Raw genomic sequence first — 27,914 nt, 5'->3', positions numbered from 1 at the left:
ATCGGAGCGGGGCGGAGCGTGGCCATTCTGTACGTTAGTACTATTATATATATATTCTGTGCCACAACGCACGAGCCGAACGAGCGGAGCGAGCGTGCCGCGGCAGCGGCGGGCGAAGTGCCAGGACCGATATTGCAGCGTTTCATGATATTATGCCTAGGAATTTCATGATCTGCCTAAGCTGCCCAGCAAACCTTTTAAGTGTTTTTTCCTAGGCTGAAGAATATCTCACTAGTTTAAGTAAAAATTACATCATACGCACCAATTATTTTCACTTATTGTACATTTTTACTACCGAGTCAAAAAATAGAGATATTAATACGTAAATTTTACTTAATCCGTAAACCACAAAGTAGGAATCTTAATGGTTGGGAATAAGTCGAAATATTAGGTAAAATTACTACTTTTATTTATGTAACCTTTTTGTTTTTCCTTTTTGTACAATAAAGAGTATAAACAAACAAACAAACAAACAAATTACTTCGAAAGTCGACCAATAGTACACATCACACATTTTGAAAGAAACTGGCACAATTCAAAATGTTCTCATTTTAAAACTCAATCATATTTTGTTTTATAAGTACAAAATTTATTTTAGAAATGTGAATATTTCGAATTGTGTCGGTTTCATCCTAAAGGTGCGACATTATCTCATCTTTAACGTGCATAATTAGATGTATTTGCGACATAATTATTTCTTAAACTAGGACCTTTAAGTCGTCGATTTACGTCACTTTTGCTACTAACTTTTTGGGTAAGGATTACTTTCAATAGATACCAAATTTCGTCCATATAGTTAAAAATACTTATAATACATTAACGATGCCATAAGGTTGTGTTCTCATAACTTAATTAAGTCGAAGGTGGCGGGGCGACTTCAGGTCAAGTTTGTTTTAGTGACGAGTAAATTAGTGTCTGATCTACAATGGCCAAAGATAGAAAAAATACAGGCATTCAAGCAGTTACTATTAGGAAGTGAAAACTAAAGTGAACTTCGTTCTCCTCCTATGCCGACAGACAAAGGGTTATGCCCAGTCCTCTTCGAGACTGCAATGGGGAATGGATGAAAATTTTTAAACTTTTATTATTGATAGGAATAACCTTTCTATAGAACAGAAAAAAATATCAGATTTTTAAGTAGCATCAATTAATTTAAAAAATGAAAGAGCAAAATTACGACAGTCCGGTCGGTTAAGGGTGGTTCCATAGTCCAGAATAAAAAACATTAAAAAATTTATGTGTCTTTGACTCGATCGTTTTGACAGGTGACACCGGCTCGGATAATACCAACATGGAAATACCGACCCTGTTTTTCATCTGCATACCCATAGAAGCTCATGTCAGTTTCATTGATTAATAACGAATAAGCGATTTTTATTTACTTTCCTTAAAATTAAAAAATAGTTATATACTTACTGCTTACTTTTATAATTGAATAAACAGTCTTTGGAATTAAATCAAGTATTGTAAATAATAAAATAGACAAAAATACGTTGATCTATTCAATTAAAAAATAATCGATTTACTTACTGAACAGATCAATTATTTTGCAATAGGTTCTAGGTTTTCACATCACTAAATGTCTCTATGGTCGGGTTAATGACGTCTTTGTTTACGCTTTGTCACAAATTGGATTGGAATACAATATATAAATTCCTATTTTCCTAGACGAGAAAACTGATTTTCACGTTTAACAACAAAACATAATAAACACATATTCAGCCCACTCGGCTAAGTCTCTTAGCCTAATCTTAAGAAGACTTAGTATTAGACATTGTAAAGTAATTGTGATATTATATGTGAGATAAATTTTATGCGGTCGAAGTCGCGGGCAGAAGCTAGTAAATAATATAACTCTACACTGCACTCACCGCACGGTAGGTACTCAACAAGGAACTTATGTTGGGGCCTAGAGGTAGGAGGGATGACTATATATTTTGTAGACTTGTTGCTCTCGCCTAGTTGTCCAGCGCAAATCTACAACCTGTAGTCTAACGAAACATGTAGGGCCTTGCGAACGTTATGCAGTATATCGGTTTTAGAAAAGTTATTGATAGTGTTGTTCGAATAATAAGAGTATCTATAATCCAAATCGATAGTTTTCTGTGATCGGTCGGCATTTTTAGAGATATGATTTTAACAAAGTATGTTATTGTTCAAATTTGGATAACATGGTTGTCTTTTTTGCAAATGGCAAAGACTGACCAGGAAGTGCAGGCTGTCGGTAAGTACCATTTGCTCAATACGATGCTCGTAATGGAAAGCGCTCTACGCGTACTAGGTATATAGAGCTATACCGATCTATGTGGCTGTATCACATGAAATTTACGATTTATATTTTGTGTGAGGTCTGACATCTTTTGAATTTTCCTAATTTGTAGCCATATCAGAATCATTCCGGATCAAAGACATTAATGATCCAATAGACCCCTTGTAGCAGCCAACTGCCAAGCATACCTGATTATTACTATTATTACTTTTGCATAAACACAGCCTGAAACCAGATGGCTATTGGTAAATTTTGAAGGTAATTATTCCGGTCATGTAAAAAAATCATCGGTCGTTTAAGCAGCTATTCAAATAAAATGTTAAGTATTTAATTTAGTCGGGTGCTACTACGAGTATGTTGTCGAAAAACACTCACGCATCTGTCGGAGTTTTCATGATTTATTATGAATAAGTTTTTGGTAAGCTTTTTTACTGACTGTACTTGTATTGTCACCCAAACCACATTTGCATACCAAATTTCAAGTCTATGCCAATTACGAGGGCGACACTGAAAGTTTTTAGAACTGGCCACTTGTAAACAATATAATAAAAAAGTAAGTTTAAATTTTGAAAATGGAACTCTTTGCCAATATTATTGAGTATGTATTTCATTCATTTGTCATTTGTTTTACGATTTGGCGGCAAATTGAAAATTGTCTGTGTCACGTCAACATAAATTTAACGCGAGGAAATTTTCGTGCAATGATTTTTTTATGACTTTCGATGTCATTTAAGTCAACAAGAAAGTTATGATAGACTTCGATTGGCCTTTCATGATGAAGCCCCATCTCGTGCGACCATTTACAACTGGTTTAATGAGTTTAAACGTGGTCGCACTAATCTCACCGATGATCTGCGTGAGGGACGGCCTTCTACGGCGGCGACTGAAAATAAAATCAGTGTTGTGCGGCATATGATAGAGACTGACAAAAGAGTGACGTATCAGCAGATTTGGATAAGCTTAGGCATCGGTATGAGTCAAGTGCATAAAATCCTCCATGAACATTTAGCGGTCAGGAAGCTTTCAAAGTCAAAGTCAAAATATCTTTATTCAATTTAGGCTATAACAAGCTCTTTTGAATGTCAAAAAAAAATCTACCACCGGTTTGGAAAAACCTGTGCTGAGAAGAATCCGGCAAGAAACTCAACGAGGTATATATTTTTTTAAACAGATTTAGGTACAATATTATTAAATGATATGTATACATCACAAGTATTTAACACAACTTTATTTTTAACACAGTAGGTTCGCTATTTGAAGGGATCGCTAATGCGGATCGGAATTATTTCCAAATATCCCTGTCCATGATATAATCATTAACTTTATAATACGCCTTTGATATTAATGTCTGCCTGACAACAGATCCGAATTTTGTATCCGTTTCATTTATAATATTTTTTGGAATTTTTTGTGCGAGGTGGATACCTCATAATTTGACCGAGGCCCAAAAACTCCGTCGGGTTGATTGGTGCCGTCAAATGATTCAAAGATTTAACGGAGGTGACTCAAATGCTGTTTTCGACATACTTACGGGTGACGAAAGTTGGGTTTACTGTTATAATCCAGAAACCAAGAGACAGTCTGCTCAATGGTTGTTTCCTTTCGAGGAGTTACCAACTAAAGTGAAGAGCGGTCGAAGCGTGGTAAAAAAGATGGTGGCCTCGTTCTTCGGAAGGACAAGTCACTATGCGACAATTGTTTTACAGGATCAAAAAACAGTTACTGCAGAGTGGTACACTAACAATTGTTTGCCACTTGTATTGGAAAAAATTCGGGAGAAACGACCTCGAAGTAGGATCCTTCTTCACCACGACAACGCCTCGTCGCACACCGCCAAGCGAACGGTCGACTATTTAGTGACGTTAGACGTAGAATTACTGGGTCACCCGCCGTATAGCCCCGACCCCGCACCTTGCGATTGTTATTTATTCCCGAAAATAAAATAAAAACTTCGAGGAAAACTTTTTATGAACACCGAGGTAGCAGTGGGTGCGTTTCAAAAGGCCGTCGATGAGACCCCTAAGGCCGAGTGGGCTAAGTGCTTTTCCCAGTAGTTCCATCGGATGCAGCGGTGTATTGATGTGAATGGACACTATTTTGAAAAGATATAATAAAACTAATAACTTGCTAGTTTGCTCAGTTTTTGATTTTCTAAGAACTTTCAGTTTGACCCTCGTACCCGTTGATGAGTTCGATCCGAATTGTAGTGACGATCCTGGTCGGACTACCAGGATGTCACTATCGGATTATTGTACCTATTATCACGAAATCTATAACAGTAAACTAAATTTCAAGTCAATCCAACTACTGGAAGTTGGTCGAATTTAACTTGCAAGATTTGATTACAGACAGACAGACAGAACAGGACAGGTGAAACTAAATAAAAGCTCGTATAAATAAGGTACTGTAGCTTTATTTTCTGATAACTGAGTTGCAAATAGTCGTGCTTGTGTACTTCGTGGGTGCAAGTCGCGAATGGGTAAAAAGAAAATGGACTAAATATCCTAAGCTTTCACAGGTAGTAAGTGGTATTTTTTTGTGGAGTTTTGTTCATATTCGATCTTACGGCGTTCGTTCCTAATGATTTGCCAACTTAGGTAAGTTAGGTTACTAATATGTATAATATAATGTCATGGGGCAAGCGATTAATAAGGGCATTATTTAATTTACCCGTGAGGATGTCGTAAGAGGCGACTGAGGATATAGGTTAAGGTATACCGCAGGCGACAGGCTAGCAACGTGTCACTATTGTACCGTTTTTGTCAAACTTAAAACCTAAAATTGCTAAAAGTGGCTCCGAAGCGGTAACTGTGGCTCCAGTAGTTTTGGTTGGGCGGCAATGAACTACCTAGTCAGGATCAGGAACATGTTATTTTATAAGTACAGGCAAGGAGATAGTTGATACGACAGCTTATTAATCTGTTTCAGGAAAAATACTGTCTGCATGCAAGAAGAAGTCTCCACAATTTGATTCTTGCATGAAGCAAGCCTTCAACAACCTGCGGCCTTACTTCAAACGAGGTACTAAAACAATTTAAACCAGGTACGATGTATTTTGCGACCACGCGACAAAGCCACTACCCTGAACCACCCAATTTTACCTGCTTATAAAAAAAAAAACACCAAAAAAATAAAGTTTTTTTATGTGTCAATACCAGAGATCGGACAAGTGGATGTCATTCTTTCATTGTCATTGTGTAAAATGGATAAAATTCCCCCCTAAAAGAGTAAAATGGGGGGTAAAGTTTGTATGGAAATTTTCTAATTTCTGGACTTAGAACTATAAAATAGGTGTATAAGTTCTCGATTACAATTAAAAATTATCTGTGTAAGTGAAATGGATAAAATTCCCCCCTAAAAGAGTTAAATGGGGGGTAAAGTTTGTATGGAATTTTTCTCATTTCTGGACTAAGAAGTATGAAAATAGGTGTATAAGTTCTCGATTACAATTAAAAATTATCTGTGTAAGTGAAATGGATAAAATTCCCCCTAAAAGAGTAAAATGGGGGGTAAAGTTTGTATGGAATTTTTCTCATTTCTGGACTAAGAAGTATGAAAATAGGTGTATAAGTTTTCGATTACAATTAAAAATTAACTATGTAAGTAAAGTGGATAAAAATCCCCCCTAAAAGGGTAAAATGGGGGGTAAAGATTGTATGGAAATTTTCTCATTTCTGGACAGCATTATGAAAATTGGTATACTTACAGGGTCCTGATTAAAAATAAAAATGATCTGCGTAGGCAAAGATAAAGGAAGAAGAAGTAGCTTTCGTTTTATTAGGGGGAGTTTCTATGAGACTTCCTTATTTCTAGACTAAAAATATGGCTGGTCACAATTTAAAATGATCCGCATGGTGTTGGCGATTTCAATAGGGGAGGGGGTTTTTCATACAAAATGTACAACTAAAATGTGGAAATTAAATTGATATTTAAAATGATTTGTGAAATAAATTAGCAAATAATTATGCAGTACTTAGCTCTACCTAACTTAAAAATTACTCATCGGGTTGTGGATAATAAAATCAATAATATTATTATTATATTATATAATTTTTAAGTTAGGTACCTACTGCATAATTAATATAAGCATAATTTTTGTGAAATTATCCGTTCTTATTTATCTTTTAAAAAAATCTGGCCCTCAAATGAATGCAGTTATAGGTAATTATGTATGGCGAGTGGGTCAAATTTTGTGCCGCGCATTTATGTACAGCGCAATTTCGAATATATACTTCGGGTTCTAGACAAAGATTCGATTCTCGCCGGAAGCACACGTGAGATAATTAATTTGCTCTCATGCTTTGAATAAAACTTTTCATAAACTAGCTTCAAAACTGGTAAAAAAGTAAATTTTCTCAAACATGCTTGGAAATGTATGCGTTAAGGTCACGAAATGGAGACATGAAGTTTCTCATTTATGGCTCCCTACCACCTCCCTACATAATGCGATGCGATGCGAAGCGATGCGATGCGATGCGATGCGATGCGATGCGAAGCGATGCGATGCGATGCGAAGCGATGCGATGCGATGCGAAGCGATACGAAGCGATGCGATGCGATGCGAAGCGATGCGATGCGATGCGATGCGATGCGATGCGATGCGATGCGATGCGATGCGATGGATGGATGGATGGATGGATGGATGGATGGATGAAATATTTCCTCACATTGTTTGAGAAAAGAACTATACAAGCCTCGGCCAGAACAGGGATTGCTGGACTCGTTTCTACCCCGAACTCTTCCATCAATCCCTTACTTCATGGCCTCTGCAGTAATGTACTATTAATGAATGTCAGCATATTAATGTTAATGTCAAAAAATGATTGTATTTTTAAGAAGGAAATCAAAAGAGCCGGTACGGCGAGGGTGGATAGACCCGTCGAGGGGAAAATGGGTCGAGTGGTCGATGCTCGAGTTTTACACTGCTTTTCACTTCGATGGCGAGGAAATGAAATAGCAATAGTGGAAACAATTATTCACTTACTATGTACCTTTTTATTGTTCACGCATTACTATTATAATTCTTTTTTTTTTAGTTTTATTTATCTATTTTAATTGATTTTTAGTTTCATATAAATAAAAAAATATTTAAAAAAACATGTAGAAACTTCTGTGTTTGTGGCTGTTTACACCTGATTGCCTTGGTCTTAGACGAAGATTTTACTTTATGCACTAGAGCATAAAAAGTCGTTTTATGTCGCCTAGATCCAACATAAATACGAACTTTACAAGCATGAGAAGTTAAAATGCATTTTGTTTTACGACTTTTTAAAATGGTGCCGTAAAACAAGAGACATTTGTTTGAGTGGTGGGAGTTTGGGGTTGAGGGGATGCTAGTGATTTACAAATAACCCTGTATACCGTAGTACTATTAGTTATTCTGTGATATAGCTTGCGACAATTCCAGTCTAACCGCTATCACGCTCAAGATGCTGTCGGCACTGGCGCGCTCCCCGCGGGCCGTCGCACGATAATGGTCGTGTTTAGATATTTACGAGCACCTTGAAATCTCCGATTTTTTGATGGCGACTGTAGGTACCTACCTAAGTACACCAAGATGCCTCGCCATTAATCATGCACTGACCGATCGAATAAATAAATATTGAAATTAAGATTATATTTAACTAGCTTTTGCCCGCGACTTCGTCCGCGTGGAATAGTAGGTAACTTTGGGAAGTATTTAATTTATTTAGGATACCTATTTTGCCAATAATAGCACATAAAAACTTCTACGGTTCACTGAAAATAATCTATATTAAAACATTGCTATAAATATTTAAAAAAATCTTTTGTGTTCTTCCATCCATCCATCCATCCATGTTCTTTGGTAAAACATAAATATTTTGCGGGAAGCCACATTTTAGCAATACCCTGCCAACATAAAAGGACTACTTAATTCTTCACAGTGAACTCTTGACACCTTACGTCCTTTATTTGTAAGTTAGGAGGGTAGGATTGTAATTAAGACGGTATTTTTTCTAAGCATAGCTACACATATTTCCGATAAATATACTTATAGTAATTTGGTTGGAATTCCTTAAGAACTTTCATCGAAATTTGAAAGCGCCGGAACAAATGTTTTTTTGTGTTCCGTAGCTCAAAAGGAAAAAATTGAACCCTTTGCTGTCCGTCTGTGCGTCTGTCTGTCAAGACACTTTATCTCGTAAACGCGCGGAGTATCGGTATCGAGTTGAAATTGAAACCCTAAACTCAGGTCAATAGTCCCGGAAGCTGTAAAAAATCAAACTTCTAAGTCAAGGCAATCAAAAGCTACAGTCATTAAAAAGCTATTTCCATGTAAATCGCATAACAGAAAAAGTAATAGGGTACTTCTACAATAAATAAGAAAAATCTGAAAATTATAATTTTTAATGTCTATGTCAATAAGCCATCTAAAATGACCCCACATTGCGAACATTTTTCTTAAGCTTAGAAGGCTCTGCTAACACTGGATCATCCCCTCTGTTAACATCAACTCTCGCAGGTAAAATTTTCAAAAACGCTTGAACAAATATCTATTTATCTCTTATGACGTGCCCAAATGCCAAGTTTCATTAAAAAGAACAATTATTTTGCAATAGGTTCTAGGTTTTCACATCACTAAATGTCTATGGTCGGGTTAATGGCGTCTTTGTTTACGCTTTGTCACAAATTGGATTGGAATACAATATATAAATTCCTATTTTCCTAGACGAGAAAACTGATCTTTACGTTTAACAACAAAACGTAATAAACAAATATTCAGCCCACTCGGCTAAGTCTCTTAGCCTAATCTTAAGAAGACTTAGTATTAGACATTGTAATGTAATTGTGATATTATATGTGAGATAAATTTGTGAGACAATAACGATCTTCCATATAAACTTTCATCCCCTATTTCACCCCTTCATAGGAAGAATTTTAAAAACGCGCGAACAATTATCTATTCATCTCTTATCACGTGCCCAATTGCCAAGTTTCATAGTGAACCATCGATTTATCTTCAAGAATGACGATCTTCCATATAAACTTTCATCCCCTATTTCACCCCCTTACACGAAGAATTAAAAAAACGCGCGAACAAATATCTATTTACTTCTTATCACGTGCCGAAATGGCAAGTTTAATAAAGATTCATTGATTTATCTTCGAAAATGACGACCTTCCATATAAATTTTCATCCCCTATTTCACAAGTCGAATTTTTAAAAAAGCTTAAACAAATATAGATTTATTTCGTATTAAGTGCCTAAATGTCAAGTTTCATGGTTTTATCTTCGACGGCGACGAACTTCCACCTTATAAACTTTCGTCCCCTATTTCAACCCCTTAAAGCCTCTTTTTCGCGATAAAAGATAGCGTATGTTCTTTCCCAAGGTCTATTCTATCTCTGTACCAAATTTCATCAAAATCGGTTCAGCGATTTAAGCGTTAAAGCGTAACAGACAGACAGACAGACAGAGTTATTTTCGCATTTATAATATTATAGTACGGATGGATTGGGTGTTTGTTTGTACCTAAATACCTAATGGATAAACTACAAAAATACTTAACCGATATTAAAAAATACTTTCACCAAGAGAAAGTCATATAGTTGCGGCGAGTTGCATTTCATTTTATCCCGGATATCTTCGTAATCCCATGAAATTCAGACGATCTCGCGCGCGAGCAACAGTTGGTAGGTAAAGCGAAATAAAAAAAATCCAACTCATACAACACTTCAAGATTTTCATTTTGAATTGACTAATTTGATCTCTACCTCTAGTGTAGGTACCTATCTACCTACTCTATAATAAGTATAGCTAACTTATTTATCATAGCTTAAACTGAGTGCCGGTTAGTTACTTACATTTAATGCAACTGACAGGTATTAACTAACTTCGTATTTCTGCATTAGGTATACCAGAGATAGGTGTAGCACCCTTCGATCCTCACTTTGCAAGGGAGGTAAAGCAGAAACGAAGTTTTTTTGGACTACGATACACTCTTATTTTACGAAATGTTTACGAGAGAGGATGGACTCAATCGACTGTTACAAACTTCACGTAAGTTTTCAACAGACGCAGAAATTTTTCTATACCTACAACAATGTGTTTTTCGTGTTTGATAGCTTATGTTCTACAGAAGTGGAGTATACAGAAATCAATGTTTGACATTGACACCGTAGGCTCAGTCTAATCATTTAGCTGACTGATTCAACCAAAACTACTACTACTAATCCAAACTAATATACAAATGTGAAGGTAACCCTATCTGTTACCTTTTCCCGTCTAAACCGCTAAACCGATTAAGATGAAATTTTGTATGGAGATAGTATGAGACTCTAGGAAGAACATAGGATAGTCTTTATCCTGGGAATTTCTGTAGTTTTTGCGAAACAGCGATAAACGAATTCATCGCAAATGACATCGCGGGAAAAAGTTAGTATTGTGTTGTGATATACCTATTTTATATTTCAGAACTGATTGGGACAACGCGAATATCATATATTCGCAATATTTTCCAGAAAAATCTTTGGACGGACAGTACGAATTTAAGGTAAGATATTAAATAATTTAAGAGGTATGATACCTAGTAACTTAATAGGAAAACTTTGAAATCCCACCATAGTTAAAAAAACGGTTAGAAGATGGGTATTTTTAATAGAAAAAGAGTTAAATATCTCTAACGAAAATCCCTGGACTAATATTTAGTGAGTAAATCGTAGGTATAAAAAAAACATAAAAACCGTTTATAAGGGTAACTTCCTGATTAGAGTTACCTTTATGAACAGTTCCTCGTGAAAAACGTGTTACTAGATAACCCGGGAAAAATATAATAAATTATTAAACCGAAAAATATTGTCAGTCACCCTAGTGAGCTGCCTTGTTGTACAGTCACCTGCATTAATATCTCCCACAGCGGAGCGTGCAAAAATATCTGACATGCCCTACTGGCCCTAGAAATAGAGTCGTAATGCTGGTGACAACAAAGGGTTAGGTCAGGGAGGGAACACTGGCTCGAAGGGAACAGTGGCTCGAAGGTTCTGTTTTAAAAGGGAAAGAAATATAAAGCTGTCCTCTACATCAAACGGAAGCGTTTGATACTCGATCATGTATGAAATAGTTAGTCAGCTGCTCCGGCGCCACGCGGATGTGTTATGACGCGTTTTTGTTTTCATCCTGCTGAAATTACATTTTTAGGCAAGTTTAACTTAATTTTTTTCTTAACTCGTACTCGTTATGTTATTTCTTGTGTTTTTGTCGAAGACTATGTCTTATCTTCTTAGTACAGGCTGATAATTCGAAGCCCTTAGTTATGCTGTTCATTTCTAGTTTCATCTAAAATACAAAATGGCTCCAGGGTCAACAGTGGCTTGTTTCCGAAAAGTACACGGTGGCTCGCGAACCACTGTGTACCTCTAGGGCGTCCAGTCTCTGAAATCATTTTGAGTCTCGGGACTGAGACGAGACTTTATCGTCAGTCCCGGGTATCTCGAAATTTTGAGACTTATCCACAAACCCATGAACTGAAGTCATACATAATCTGGTCTGAATCTGAACTGAAGTCATGATCGTAGTTACAGCTAAAAAAGTATTGGGAGAACCCTTAAAATAAGGAGAAGACTTAAAATATCACGAATAATAAATCTATATATATATAAAACAAAGTCGGGTTTGATCGAACACTTATAACTCGAGAACGGCTGGACCGATTTTCATCTTTTCTAATTTGTTTGATTTGTCTCTGTCCCGAATAGCAGAATAAATATAAAAGGGAAACAATAAGTACAGCGACTCAAGTTTTATTTAGCATCCGCAACGGAACATCTGTTTTTGTATGTAAACAACGGGTTAAGAGAATAGCTTCTATTAAAATAATATGCCATCTTTACAACAAATAATATAACCCGGCTACCGATAACTATATTATCTTCAAAATTGATGATTGGGCGACTAATATTGTAAGTCAGCTACTTTATTTATTTTCCAGCTTCAATATCTGTCTACTAATTTAATCAAAATCAACCCTCAATAAAGAGCATCGTAAATAATGAATTGGCAACTAAATTTATAATTCGTCTTAAAGAAGACTAAAAAAGATAACTAATAAGATAATAAGGGTTTACCCTAGGTACGCTCAATACGAGTAGGTAATGATGGACATCTGTTCAAAATTCAAATGGCAAACTAATTTCCGCGGTTATTTCTTTTGTTTATATTTTTTTCACGACACTGCTCGAAAATGTGGCCATAGAGGATAGGCCGATTCTTTCGAGCGATTATGAATTTATCTATGGCCGATGCGGCCCGGCTCGGTTCGGTAGGTACCAAGGTCAAGGTACTGAACTGAAGTACCGATTCGTTTCATCCTTTTAATGTTGAAAAATTCTAAATTGTGTATTTTCTAAAGAACTATGAGCTACTTTAAGAACCTACTAGTTTTCTGTTTGATTCTTTGAAGCTTGAAAACAGTGTTATAATAAGCGTCGCCCGCTCCGGTCATATTATATTGTGTTTTAATTCTATCTCATTTCTTTCCAATATAACCGAGCGAGTAGTCCGTCCGAGTCTACGTACCGGCTCACTCAGCGCCCGACCAAACGTAATAAGATCCGATCCGATCCGATCCGAGCCGAGAGTGAAAGCGGAGCGAGTGTGACGGCGATCACGAGCCGCTCGATCCGGCCAGACTTGGTCGGAGTTAGTAACTCCGGAGTCGATAAGATTTGAAAGGAGTCATTAAGGGATTCGGATCCGCTTGAGGATCTGACTCTTTTGAATCTTCAGATCCGGATTTACCCATCTTTACGTTGGTAACGTCGGTACTCGGACGGACTACTCGCTCGGTTATATTGGAATAAAATACAATTAAAACACAATAAAATATGGCGACGCTTATTTTAATACTGTTTTCAAGCTTCAAAGAATCAAACAGAAAACTAGTAGGTTCTTAAAGTAGCTCAATACTCTTTAAAAAATACACAATTTAGAATTTTTCAACATTAAAAGGACGAAACGAATCGGTACTTCAATTCAGTACCTTGACCTTGGTACCTACCGAACCGAGCCAGGCCGCATCGGCCATAGATAAATTAATAATCGCTCGAAAGAACCGGAGTCAATAAAGGAGTCGGATTCAATAAGCGGATTCGGTACCGACACCGGAGCTGGATCTAGTGAGTCAGATCACTTCGCGGAGTTGAGATTACCCATGTCCAGTAGGTACTGGCTCACTCAGCGCCCGACCAAACGTAATAAGATCCGATCCGATCCGATCCGAGCCGAGAGTGAAAGCGGAGCGAGTGAGTGTGACGGCGATCACGAGCCGCTCGATCCGGCCGGACTTGGTCGGAGTTAGTAACTCCGGAGTCGATAAGATTTGAAAGGAGTCATTAAGGGATTCGGATCCGCTTGAGGATCTGACTCTTTTGAATCTTCAGATCCGGATTTACCCATCTCTACACTGGACCCAAAACTGCCTATATATTATGTACATTGAACAGCTGACTCATTTATGGCTCGCAAAACACGACAACAATGTAACACATTACGAAAACAGGTCGTATCAATATATGTATTTCATAATACGATACGACTTTTTAGAATATAATTGTTGATATTTAGGTTGAAATATATTGTAAATAAAAGTATCTAAACGTAAGAAAGAAAAATCGTGTATTGTTTCGAACCAAAGATATATTATTTTCGAACAGAACAACAGAAAAGCAAGACATGACATGTCATAACGATAACAGGCTAGCCGACGTAACATGTTGCCATAAAAAAATCTAATAAGGTTGCGTTCAAAACTCAACACTCCCTACAGAACCCAATCCTATTTTACTAATACAGTACAAATGCTTCACAAGTGTAGTACTTTTAGTTAAGTTATCGGCTACCATATTAGAACCATTTACAATAAAAACTTTACTTTGCCCTTCGCAATATTTTCTCTAAGAGAATGCAAACGTATATCTATATGTTTTGTTTTTGGTTTATAACAATATGTTGATGCCAGTTTTATCGCACTCTGGTTATCAGAATAGATAAGTAATGCACTGTCAACGCGTTGCTGAATCCACAGAGCCTCCTGTGTCGCTGACGCCATCGCCATGTACTCGGCCTCTGCCGTACTGAGCGCCACGGTTTGTTGTTTACATGTATTCTAGGATATGCTACCATTCTGAAACAAAAATGTGTACCCTGTGCACGACCTTCTGTCTAGTGGGTCACTAGCCCAGTCTGCATCGCAGTAACCAGTTATCTCTCGCGAGTCATCTTTGACATAACATAGTTTTAGGTTCTTGGTCCCCTGAAGGTATCTCATGAACCTTTTTACTCCAAGCCAGTGTTAATTTCCTGAAATATTGCAGAATTGACTCAGCTTGCTCACTGCAAAGGCAAAATCAGGTCGTGTAACATGTGCCAGATATAAATATAAGACATCCCACCGCTTCTCTGTACGGGGTTTTACTATCTTCTCCTTCAGTAGGTACATTTATCAAATTTTGCATTAACTTCTATGGGAGTGCATACAGGTTTGCATCATTCCTTAACGCTCCAGAACTGAGTTAATATGTTTCTCTAGGTCCATCATAATTAGCCCTGTCTCACGATTTCTATGAATATTCATTCCAATACAATGCCTCAATTCACCCAAGTTTTTCATACTGAATTCTTTCTTTAATTCTTTATGTGGTAAGTATTTTTATTACTTGTGAATATCAAGAAATCATCTACCCATACAGCAATGAATATCATTGTTGATTTACTTATTTGATAGTAAATAAGGGGATCAAGCTTCGATCTTTCCAATTCAATAAAAACTCGGTCTCACCTGATAGAGGCTCCCAGTTCTCGTCTGATTTCGTCGTACTTGGTTAATGGACTCTTTAGCCAAAAATAACTTCAATAATAGCTATGAGCTAATTACACAATTTTAACTCTTAAAAATTAAATTACAACCAAAATAATACGGCATTAAGCATTCGCCTTCTAATTTCCAATAGTAGATTATTGTCGTGACCTGGAAGTAGGCAATTGCTGGCTGAGTATGAGTAGGTACTCGCAAGCTCGTCCGTTTAACTAATACGAAGCCAGCAATTGCTATTCCAGCCGAGACTAATATAAAGCTTTTCTCAAAAATGGTGAATAATTCTGAAATAGAATAAACTTTTTCTCAAAATGTATTATAAAATTTTATTTTATTCTAAAAATTTTCTTATTCTTTCCCGCCTTTTTTCATTAAAAATAAACTGCAGGTGTATTTTTCCACCGAAAACACCACAAGCTATTTCAGACCCAATAGAAAAAGTTCGGAGTTCCAACAAAATATCTGATACCGGCCATTAGACTTGGCTGTATACGACTTGTGCCAACATTTCCATGGCATTTTTAACTTTAAAAAAAATGTGACTGATTGCAGGCGCGCTAATTTATTATTGTCGAGCTAGCGCGCCTGCAATCTTTTTAACTTTTTAATTTTTCGCTGACCATAAACTATGCACTTCACCTTCTGATATGTAAAGAATAATGTCAACATTTACGGACATTTTTGAGAAAAAAATATTAAAGTAGCAAGCCAGAAGGGCATGTGGAATTACACTTCCAAATTCAACATTTTATAGTTCAATTATCTGACGTTGGTGCATCTTGCGTTAAAATAAAGTGTTCACTGACCGTTTGTGGACGCAAAATAAAGTCAAAAAAAACAAATACAAAAATTCGAAGCGTCACGGGCGGGGTCCTCATGGCGGCCGACACCTCGTGCTTTTCAGTTTATAAATCTTCATCCAGCATGCCGAAATGCGATGCCGATGCGCAAAAATAGATCCCAAAAGAAGGAATGGATATTTGTATATATTTATAAAAGTTTAAAGGCGTTATCAGTATTTTTTGATTAAATTTCTGTAGATTTTATGGGTGACACTCTTTCCCGGCCCGGATAATACCGGGATGGAAATACCGACCCTGTTTTTCGTGTAGGTACACGCCGATAGAAGCGCCTGTAAAACAAGGCCAGTATTTCCATGTCGGTGTTACCCGGGCCGGGAAAGAGTGTCACCCGTTGTTATCTGATACACGAACGTCAAACTTCGACTGGAAGTTTCAATTTAAAGTTTCTCTATGGTAATAATACTCTTTGATTTAAAGGAAAAAGTCCAAATAAGTGATTTAACCTTACCTCTTTCAAAATAACAATAACAAGGCTTTATTTAACAAGGTGACAAATCTAAAATGCCAAAGTTTGGTCAAAGTGAACTGCAAATTTGTAGCATTCGAACATGGCGGATGTAGACGATATCTAATTTTGGTAGTGTTTTATGCGGCGATTAACCTTAACAGTGAACAGTGATCACAAAATTCTTTATTGCTCTCGTGTCTGTCATTTTTTTAATGCGCAAGTGGTGTCCGCGTGGTTTCTGGAATTTTGCTATCAAGTTGCAAAAACTACAATCACCGTACAACATGCATAAGAAGAATATATTTATCTTTAATTTAACTGACATTGGCCCAAGCCTTATGGCCGCCATTAAGAGGAATAAATAAATAACTGCAAATGTTATGCGAAATCCATGTATTCAATGAATAATAATGTAAACAGATACCGATTATTAGAGAAAGTGGTTAGTGTTTCGTACTGTAGGCAGTATAGTGTGGTAGTGCGGTGTTTGGAGCACTTAGAATAATTTAGTTTGCCCAAACTTGAGTTAAAAGGAGTTTATTTTGAAGAATATAGATTATTATCGAATTACTTCTGAATCGTCCATTGTCCGTCCTACGAGTGTGTGAGCCAAGATGGGGGCCGGACGTGCCCCACCTCGTCTCTATGCGCTGTCAAGTCCTTGGTGGTGTTGCCAGTGGCAACATGCTTCCCCCCATTGAAAGCTTGTCTTTTAAGGAGTTCCAGAGCGCAGATTCTTGACACGGATCTTCTAATAACTCCGCCTTTAGTGCGTACGTCGACGACTCTGCAGATACCATCCGAGCCAGGGTGTAGTGTAATGATCCGTCCCAAAGCCAATTCATGGGCGGAAGTTGATCGTCCATGATAAGTACCAAATCTCCAATTTTAACGTTGGGTTTGTCCACCATCCACTTGACACGCTGTTGTAGCGTCGAGAGATAGTCCTTTGTCCAACGGGACCAAAAGTGCTGTCGTAGGCGCTCGATTAGCTGGTAGCGGTTGATGCTGACTCGCTCGGTGACAGGTGAAGATAGTGAGGTCAGCGGTCGACCCACGAGGAAGTGCCAAGAGGTACTTAATAGGAGTAAGATCAGAAAGATCGGCTGACATTGCAGTTAGAGGTCGCGAGTTCATAACTGCTTCAATTTGTGAAAATAGGGTATACAACTATACAAAGGTCAAACTAGTGTTCCCAGCGATGCGTTTAAGGTGGGATTTAGCCGGTTTCACTTCCGATTCCCAAATCCCGCCGAAATGTGGTGCGTACGCAGGTGAGAACTTAAAAGTTATGCCTTCATTGCACGCGAAGCTGCCAACTGGCACTTTACTAGATTGAAGCAGCCTGTTCAGTTAATTATTTGCGCCTACGAAGTTTTTGCCGTTATCGCAGTAAATAATGTTAGGTTTGCCTCGCCTAGAGATGAATCTGCGAAGACATAAGATGAACGCGTTTGTGCTTAAGTCGCTAACAAGTAACAACCTCTACGTGCACGGCCTTTGTAGAAAACACTTTAACTTAGATACATGCTTTATGTCCTACCCGTCCATAATTGTGGTATTTTATAAAATAAATAAATAATAAATATCATGGGGCACTTGACACTAATTGACCTAGTCCCAAACTAAGCAAAGCTTCTAATACTATGGATACTAGGCAACGGATACACATACTTATATAGATAAATACATATTAAACATCCAAGAACCGAGAACAAACATTCGTGTTATTCATACAAATATCTGGCCCGGCCGGGAATCGAACCCGGGACCTCAAGCTTCGTAGTCAGGTTCGCTAACCACTTGGCCATCCGGTTGTCGAGAAATTTGCTGATTCGCTTAAACCAATTTGGCTTTTAACCCTCGTATGCTCTACTTATTCCTGGAGGATAGAGGTCAAGTTGTTATGTTGTAAATGTTCATATTTGCACATACTCTAGATAACCATCAAGAAAACTATCACAGTCTAGTAGGTTTTACAAATTAACGAGTAATAGTCGATCAAAACTTAATTTGCCGCATATTAGTACTGAACCCTACACCGCGCGTAGCACGACACGCACTGCCGGTTTCAATAATAATAATGTATTGAATGAACAGAGCGACATGTTGGGAGCCAGCGCTATGTTGGCGGGGCCCTGGAACATGACGTTGCGAGACTACTCGCAGACAACGCGCGTGCGCCGCAGCGGCGCCGGCGCCGGCCTGGAAGTCCGGGTCCAAATCGACCACATCGGCGACATGGACTTACACATTGGAAATCTACTACAAGGAAGAATTACTATTGGTATGTCTTAGATTAGAGTACCTACCTATCAGTAACCAGCATTAGCAACGAGGCTATAATTTAAGGGCCCTTTTTACCTGTGTGTTAGGTAAGTTTCTGATATCTTTGATGTCAGATATCTATGATACGTTACATACGTACCTACTGTGTTGCGATAGTTTGTAGGAATAAATAGAAACGGGAAAACAGAAGTGGCGATAACTTTGTGTTGGCGCCTTTGGCGCTCCCAAACCATTAAATTGATTAAGTATACATTATCTAATCTTTAATCCCTGGATTAACATATAGGCTACTTTTTTCTTTGCCCGCGACTTCACTCGCCCAGATTTTGTATGTAGTTTAACTTTGTGATCCTTTTGATCCCACAGGAACCATAGAATATTTTGAAATAAAAAGTAGCCTATATGTTAATCCAGGATACTTATAACCTGTAGATAAGGCAAATTTCATCTAAATCTTGCTCACTAATCCTGCCGTGAAGCAGCAGTGCTTGCACTGTTGTGTTTCGGTGTGGAGAGTAAGACAGCCGGTGAAATTACTGGCACTTGAGGTATCCCATCTTAGGCCTCTAGGTTGGCAACGCATCTGCAATCCCCCTGGTATTGCAGGTGTCTATGGGCGGTGGTGATCTCTTACCATCAGGAGACCCACTTGCTCGTTTGCCATCCAGTCAAATAAAAAAAACCGTTTAGTAAAAAAAAACAAAAAATTAAAAAGTTACTTTGTCTCAAAATGTGCGCAAAATGCGATTATGCTAACAAAACCTGTCTGTTTGCGATGCTGAGGTAAAAGAGTTATTTGTGCAACAAGAGAGCAAAGTTGTTTTTTGTTGCGATTGTTGAATTTGAATCCCGAGTAAAGTAAGCGAAGGATCCTATAACTGAATCACGAGCGTTAGAATCCTGAAAGCAGCAAGGGATTCAAACACACGTGATGCAAAAAAAATTTAGTCTCGTGTGACACATACAATTTTTCACCTCAGCAGCGAAAACATATTTTAAATATAACATAAGAATAAAACCACATATACCTACCTGTTTACAAAACAACCAATTTTTTTATATATAATCCGATTATTAAGAAACAAATATAATAATCACATTTAAAACCCTTAGGTACTCGAAAATGATACGTACAGTCGCGATTACATCTTTAAAAAACACCAGAAAGTTAAGAACAATACAAATTAGGTACTCATAACATGCATTGTAATTTGAACCTAGGACTTGTAAATATGTCATACTTATTTTTGAATACATAAAAAGCCTCATCTTTGAGTCATTTCATTATAAGGTTGAACAATAAACGTATAATTTATTATAAATGTTATTAAACCTTTAAATATGATTTTATTAAGATTTAGATTTCTATTACATAAACATAAATAGATTTGTAACAAATTCATTCAATTTGACAAATATTTATTCCAACTGTAGAGGCAGCATACGGAATTCTTTTATAAAAAAAAACAAGAGCATGTTTGAGAAATGTACTATTAATTAAATAAGTAAATAAAGTTTGACCTTGGTGCGCAAGCGCGTTTGTCGTTTCCACATATATCTCGCGGCACTGTATAATTCTGTGTCGAGTTGACAATAATGTCGTATCTATTATTGGTACTAGAACTGTTTTAATTTGTACTCCAAAAGTCGCCTGATAAACCATTTTTGTCGTCAAAACTTTTTTGCGGTCGCTAAGATTTTAGCAAAAGTCGTCACTTCTAGGGACTAACAGCCTTATTCATAAAAAAACCTTAATTGAGGTTTGATCGGCCTGTTACTTAGCAGACTGATTAAGCTTGTTAGACGGTTGTCAAGAAGTATGATTCAGAAACGCTTGCTAGCAGTCTGCTAGTTGTTGAGCTGCTGATAGACGGATTAGACGCGTTATGTTGGCCACCTTGACAAATCAAAGACAAAAAATGGCCTAATCGATAATTTAAAAAAAAAATGACAGCAGTGACAGCAAATTACCAGGAAAAAAAATAAAAAGCGAGATGTTTGTTTTCCCGCCATTTCCGATCCGCATGTTTATGTTGTGCAAAAAGCCATAATTATGTTAATCATCCTTATTTTTTTCATATTTATTGTTAATTTATTGTTGCTAATTTAGAGGATTTTTAATACAAATTCCTGAAAATAATTTTCCTGTTTTTTTATCTGCGTAGCCCTGCCTTCACTATAAATATCTTCGGTACCTATGGTTTTTTGCTCTAGTCAAAGTCAGCTGTTCAAACTTGTGGCGCCATTTTGTGACTTAGCAGAGAGATAAAGGAGGGTCTACGTCCTCTAACTTTAGCAGAGTGTAAGACATGTGGTGTCTTGTCTGTGGTGATGCGGGCAACACTGGACTGATTGGAAAATGGTGATTGTATCAATGTATGTAGAACGAATAGACAATTATTAAATACTGAAGTGGTTTTATTTAATGAGTGTAATCACCATGACATGGCGCTGCGGACGTAAATGAATGAAGAAAGTAAATATCAAACAAAAAAAAAACTAGTGGGACAAAACATTAACAAGAAGTATAAATATAACTAAAGGGACAAGTGACCGACGCCATTACCGACAAGAAAAAATGGACATGTTAAAGCCGCCGCCACCGCTTAATTTATCCGCAAGTAACATAAAACAGGCTTTTATAGATTGGAAACAAAAATTCCAGCTATACTTCATAGCAAGTGGAGCTGAGGGAAAATTAAAGGATGAGCAACAATGTGCCTTACTATTACATAGCGTGGGCGATGAAGGCCTAGCGGTATACAATACACTAGAAAATAAGGAAAGCCTCAAGTTTAAAGATATTTTGGAAAAATTAGAAGCACATTGTAGTCCACCAAGCAATGAAACTTACAACCGGCACGTTTTCTTCAGTAGAAAACAAAAAGTGGGAGAAACATTCGAGGATTTCGTTACCTCATTGAAAAAGCTAAGTATGGAATGTAATTTCGAAAAATTGAAGGATGGGCTGGTACGAGATCAAATAATTTTGGGACTTCTAGACGACGACTTAAAGGAAAATTTACTACGCATTCAAGATCTGAACCTGGAGAAGTGTATACACAGATGCAGAGCAGCAGAAACAACTAAAACACAAATGGACAATATTAAAAATAAAGAAAAATTAGAAATAGGTAAAATAGGTGCAGAAAATACAAGAAGAATGAAGAAAGAAGATCAACAATGGGAAAATAAAGAACGAGGAAGATCAATAAGTAGACAGCCATCGGGTGCTAGGCAACCATCAAGTGCCAGACAACCGTCGAGTACCAGACAACCAGCATCCAGGGAAGACAACCGCCATGGAGGAACAACAAAAAGGCGTGTGGGAAGTGTGGCAGACAACACCAATATAGAAATTGTCCTGCGTTCAATAAGAAATGCATTATATGTGGCAGATATAATCATTTTGCGGCCATGTGTTTGAATAAATGTGATGCAGTAAGTAGAGACTGGTATATGAAACTAAGTGTTAATAATCAGGAGGTTAATTTCAAAATAGATACAGGTTCACATGTAGATATCATAAACTATGAGACATCAGTAAAATTAAAATTAAAATTGTGTAAAAGTGAGGTCAAATTAAGTAATTTTGATGGGTCAGTAATTAATTATAAAGGGACTAGTGAAGCCAAAATAAAATATAAAAATGTAGAATGTTTGACAACATTATATGTAGTAAATTGTTCGAGAACTGGTGTGTTGAGCTATTCCACTGCAGTGAAATTAGGAATAGTAAAATCCGTTGAGACAGTTGACAGCAAGGTAGATCAATTACTTCAAAAACACAATAATCTGTTTTCAGGTTTAGGTGAATTACAGTATCAGTATCAAATCAAATTACAAGACAATTGCATACCAGTAGCTGAAAGACCCCGGAAAATTCCATTCAAGTTAGAAGATAAGGTTAAAAATGAATTGGACAGAATGGAGCGACTTGGTGTTATTAGGAAAGTAACTGAGCCAACAGAGTGGGTGAGTTCCATGGTGGTAACCCGTAAACAAGGTGACAATATTAGAATATGTCTAGATCCTCAAAATTTAAATAAAAATATTATTAGAGAAAGATATAAAATGAGCACTTTTGAGGAATTAGTAGCCAAAATGCCCGGAGCAAAATACTTTAGTGTCTTAGATGCTTCAAAAGGGTTTTACATGATTAAATTGAGTGAGGACAGTCAATTATATACAACTTTTAATGCAGGGAACTTCGGTAGATATTGTTATAAAAGATTACCATTTGGTTTAAATTCGTCACCAGAGGTATTTAGTAAATGTTTTGCAGATATATTTAAAGATATACAAGGGGTTGAGCAATATGTTGATGAGCTTATAATATGGGGGGAAACTTTGGAACAGCACAATTTAAGGTTAAAACAGGTATTAGAACAAGCAGAAAAATCAGGTGTGAGGTTCAATAAAGATAAATGTCAATTTGGGGTCACCGAAGTTAAGTATGTGGGTCATATATTGAGTAGCGAAGGGGTCAGACCTGATCCTGAAAAAATAAGAGCCATTATTGGTATGGAAGAGCCAAAGAGTAAAAAACAATTACAAACTGTATTAGGCATTGTCACTTATGTATCAAAATTTGTGCCAAATTTATCAGATATTACATATTCGCTCAGGGAATTGTTAAAAAAGATTCAGAATTTATATGGGGTGACAAACAGAAAAAAGATTTTCAAAAGTTAAAAGAAGTATTAACATCACAACCAGTTTTAAAATATTTTGATATTAATAGTCCAATAACATTATCTGTAGATAGTAGTAGCACTGGTTTAGGAGCAGTACTACTTCAAAATAATGCACCAATTGCATATGCATCTAAAGCGTTAACCGAAACTCAAAAACATTGGGCCCAAATTGAAAAAGAATTATTGGCTATAGTGTATGGTTGTCAGAAATTTCACCAATACATTTATGGTAGGCATGTAATTGTAGAGACGGACCATAAGCCCTTAGAGCATATTGCTAAAAAATCCATGAATGAGACTCCACTAAGATTACAAAGATTAAGACTTAAACTACAAGGATATGACCTAGAAATAAAATACAGACCAGGTAAAGAACTATTAGTGGCTGATGCATTATCTAGATCTTATGTAAATGACAGTATATGTAACAAAGAACTGGATGAACAGGTTGAAATGCATGTCTGTCTTGTAAAAGAAGGTATTAATTTAAAGAAAGAGACATGGGATAAATTAAAAAGCGAAACACAGAAAGACTCAGATTTATATTTATTGATTAATTATATACAAGGTGTATGGCCATCAGCTAAAGAAATCCCACTACAACTAAAATACTTTCAGTCTATTAAAGATGAGCTATATATTTCAGACGGGTTAATTTTTAAAAACACTGCTGTAGTAGTACCAAGAAGTATGAGAAAAGAATTGCTGAAAAAAATTCATTATAATCATTTGGGATTGGAAAAATGTAAAAATAGAATCCGAAGTTTGTTGTTCTGGCCATTTATGATAAAAGAATTAGAGGATTTAATTAAAAATTGTGATTTATGTTTAAAGTATCAAAAATCTCACTCTTATGAACCATTAATGTTGAGAGAATTGAGTAATCAACCATGGGATATAGTAGGGGCTGATATGTTTTTTCTCAACAACAAGATATATATGTTGGTCATAGACTACTTAACAAAATATGTTGAGCTAATTGAATTACAAGATCAGTCATCAGAGTGTCATATTAAAGCATTAAAGACAGTGTTTGCTAGATGGGGTAGTCCTAAAATATTGTATAGTGATGATGGTTCTCAATATAAAAGTCAACAATTTAAGGAATTTTGTAGAGAATGGGAAATCAAACATATAGCTTCATCACCTTACTATGCTAGGTCTAACGGGTTAATTGAAAGGCACATTCAGTCGATAAAAAAGATGTTTAAAAAGTGCATAGAAGAGAAAAAAGATATTTATTTGGCATTATTGGAATATAGAAATACACCTATAGATAAAGAGTTAAAATCAACTAATGAGTTGTTACTTGGAAGACAAGTATCATCTTTTTTACCGACTAAGAGCAGTTTTAAAAGAGTAAATTATAACATGGTAAAGCAAAAAGTAGAAGAAAGGAGGGAAAAATATAAATATTATCATGATAGGAAAAATAAAGGTCAGATAAAGAGATTTGAAAAGGGGCAAAATGTATACTTTCATGATAAAAATAGTAATAAAAAATTGAGAGGAAGAATAGTTACAGAACAAGATAAGTATAGAAATTATATGATTAATACAGGGGATTCAGTTATTAAGAGGAATAGATATCATGTGTTTAGGGGGTTGCCTTTAACAAATTATAATAAGCCTAGAAGAGTAACTTTTAAGTTGGATCAAGATGATTTGTCTAAAAATATAACAGAATCTAATCAAAATGTTAATAACTTAAATGGTAATGAAAATATTAATAATTGTAGTAGAAATGAGAACATTAATGATTTTAACAATAATGTTAAAGTATCCAGGTCTGGCAGGGTACTTAAGATGCCTAGTTATTTAAGTGATTATGAATGTTAAACTATGGGTTCTTTATTGTATAGTGGAAAAGGGAGATGTAAGACATGTGGTGTCTTGTCTGTGGTGATGCGGGCAACACTGGACTGATTGGAAAATGGTGATTGTATCAATATGTATGTAGAACGAATAGACAATTATTAAATACTGAAGTGGTTTTATTTAATGAGTGTAATCACCATGACACAGAGCCTTGATCGACTGATTAGCGCTAACAGACGTTTATGAATCATGTTTTTTAGCATCGGGCCTTCAAGGAGCCTTCAAGGAGGCTCTAACTTTTTATGAATAAGGCTGTAAGTCACTAAACTGGCAACATTGATAGCCGCTGCGGGCCCGCGCCCGCTCTCTGTGTGAAATGTGAATACAACGAACCGCGCGGCTCACGCGGCGGACACGACCCGACCCGCGCACGCTTTGTGTGTGCGTTGCCCTTTAATGATGGGACCTACCTAATGGATCTCGAGTTATATCACTACTTGAGCATTTTTTTAAAAGTTTGTACATTTGATTTGCGACTCCGATTTGGATAGAAATTTGCAGGTATGTAGAGTGAACGATACTGAGTCTAAATAACATAGTCTCCCAAAATGTCCCAATTGGTTTACAAACCAATCAACTATTTTACCGACACTGGGCGTCTCCTGCGTTACCAAAATTGTCTCTGGTGTTACCAAAAAATCGTACTTCCAACAAGATATTTCACGGTTTGATAGGTTGAACTTACGTAGGATGGCATGTATTCATGTTCATCATCCATCATCATCATCCCAGCCTATATACGTCCCACTGCTGGGCACAGGCCTCCTCTCAGAACAAGAGGGCTTGGGCCATAGTTCCCACGCGGGCCCAGTGCGGATTGGGAACTTCACACGCACCATTGAATTGCTTCGCAGGTTTGTGCAGGTTTCCTCACGATGTTTTCCTTCACCGCATAGCTCGTGGTAAATTTCAAATGTAATTCCGCACATGAATTTCGAAAAACTCAGAGGTGCGAGCCGGGGTTTGAACCCACGGCCCTCTGCTTGAGAGGCGGTAGGTCAAACCACTAGGCCACCACGGCGTTATTTATTATACGAAAGTCTACAATATGGCGTTCATGTTCACCATCTATTAAATCACAGAAAAAACATGTTTACTTACAAAAATCGGCAATTGTTTGAAAATTGTCGCGGACAGATTAGTGTTGGTAAGAAAGTTGATTGACCCTAAGTATGGAAATTTACTTTTTACTTACCAAAACTATGGATTTGCGGTAACAAAAAAGGAACTTTCCATACAAATTAATTGGGACATTTTGGACGACTATGTTATTTAGACTCAGTATCGTTCACTCTATATACCTGCAAATTTTTACCCAAATCGGAGTCGCAAATTAAAAGTACAAACTTTTTAGAAATGCTCACTTATTGATTGGTAAGTAACAATATTCTTGCAAACTTCGTTTAGCCTTATTTAAGTGGCAAATACTTAATATATATTCCGACCTAAAATTTCACAAATACTCTCATCAAAATTAGCGTAATAATTAATTACGTATGATTAAGGTTTTAAATTATTAGTTTTCTCGACTCAAGTGTCGACACTTTGACTCTTTAGTCTTGTGATATTGACAGCTGTCACCCGTACTATGCTACAATGAAAGTACTGTAATCTGCAGTGACAAAGTTAATGATGTTTCTGTCTTGTCTTGTTTCAGAACGATGGCTCAACACTCTCATCAATGCATCGTGGAAACCAGGTCTCATAGTAGTAAAGCCGGCTATCAACGACCTTGTGAGCACAGCCTTCACAGATATCTGGAGTCAATCTTTTAGAATGTTCCATATTCAAGATTTTATTAAAGACTAAACTAAACTTAATCCCTACTAATAATATAAAACTCTGTCTATTTGTCTGTCTGTCTGCTACGCTTTCACGTCGAAACCACTTAACCGATTTTGATGAAATTTGGTACCAGAGATAGTTTGAACGTCAAGGATCAACATAGGATACCTTTTATTTCAGTAGAGGACGCCACTGCGCGATAGCTAACCTAGATCCGCGCTGACTAAGCCACCTAAGTCCTCGTGTACTTTATAAGGACTAATTAACACTAAGAATAACGGCCGAATGTATATAAAGTACAAATTGTTTATTGAATAAAGAATTCTAAGAACTTTGAAACAATATCCAAAATAACAAAACAGGTCAACCACGTCTAGGTCTTAAACGCTAAGTTTTTAAAAAAATGTCAGGACTCAGGAGGATAATATAAATAAGTATAAACCTCTTGGCTTTACTAAATTACTTTTGACATTTAGTCGTGTCGAGGGACAAAGTGTACATATATTATTCTTACAGCTAGGCATTTGACATGCTTAACTCGCTCGTAGTACCTAGTAGGTACAGTGTTAATAGGACGATTAAGTCGACCTGTAAGTACTCATAGGAAAGTAGTTTTATTAAAGGCGTCGAAAGGTTCCTATGCAGGTTATAGGTACATATAAATATTCATTTCGGTATTTTTCTGAACAGTTGTGTGTTTTGTTTTATATTTCACCAAGGGGTTCTTATGTTATTACTTCTTATTAATTAACTTGTAATTTTAAAACCTTGCCCCCGCCCATACCCCCTGGAAGGGGGTAGGACGTCTAAATTTTGGTAGGACTCGGCAGATCCTTTTTTCTAGTGCTAAGA

General features: G+C 36.7%; 1 protein-coding gene across 1 annotated transcript; it reads left to right on the top strand.

The window, feature by feature from the left end:
* The first annotated feature begins 1,976 nt into the window (after nucleotides 1-1,976).
* Nucleotides 1,977-27,601, top strand: Jhbp16 (Juvenile hormone binding protein 16). The gene is made up of 6 exons (XM_074091622.1): nucleotides 1,977-2,224; nucleotides 5,198-5,290; nucleotides 10,145-10,292; nucleotides 10,707-10,785; nucleotides 18,514-18,700; nucleotides 26,935-27,601. The coding sequence occupies exons 1-6, from the start codon at nucleotides 2,131-2,133 to the stop codon at nucleotides 27,084-27,086; spliced, it is 753 nt and encodes a 250-aa protein (XP_073947723.1). The 5' UTR covers nucleotides 1,977-2,130; the 3' UTR covers nucleotides 27,087-27,601.
* Nucleotides 27,602-27,914: the final 313 nt, after the last annotated feature.

The sequence above is a fragment of the Choristoneura fumiferana genome, chromosome Z (genome assembly GCF_025370935.1).
Source record: "Choristoneura fumiferana chromosome Z, NRCan_CFum_1, whole genome shotgun sequence".
NCBI classification, from domain to species: domain Eukaryota; kingdom Metazoa; phylum Arthropoda; class Insecta; order Lepidoptera; family Tortricidae; genus Choristoneura; species Choristoneura fumiferana.
This window is presented reverse-complemented; position numbering and strand designations above follow the sequence as displayed.

What these genes read in the sequence shown, in the direction of transcription:
- Jhbp16 (XM_074091622.1), top strand. Translation starts at nt 2,131, where the DNA reads ATGATTTTAACAAAGTATGTTATTGTTCAAATTTGGATAACATGGTTG. An exon ending in CCAGGAAGTGCAGGCTGTCG is followed by an intron (nt 2,225 to 5,197) that starts GTAAGTACCATT and finishes AATCTGTTTCAG; the next exon opens with GAAAAATACTGTCTGCATGC. An exon ending in TCGACTGTTACAAACTTCAC is followed by an intron (nt 10,293 to 10,706) that starts GTAAGTTTTCAA and finishes TTTATATTTCAG; the next exon opens with AACTGATTGGGACAACGCGA.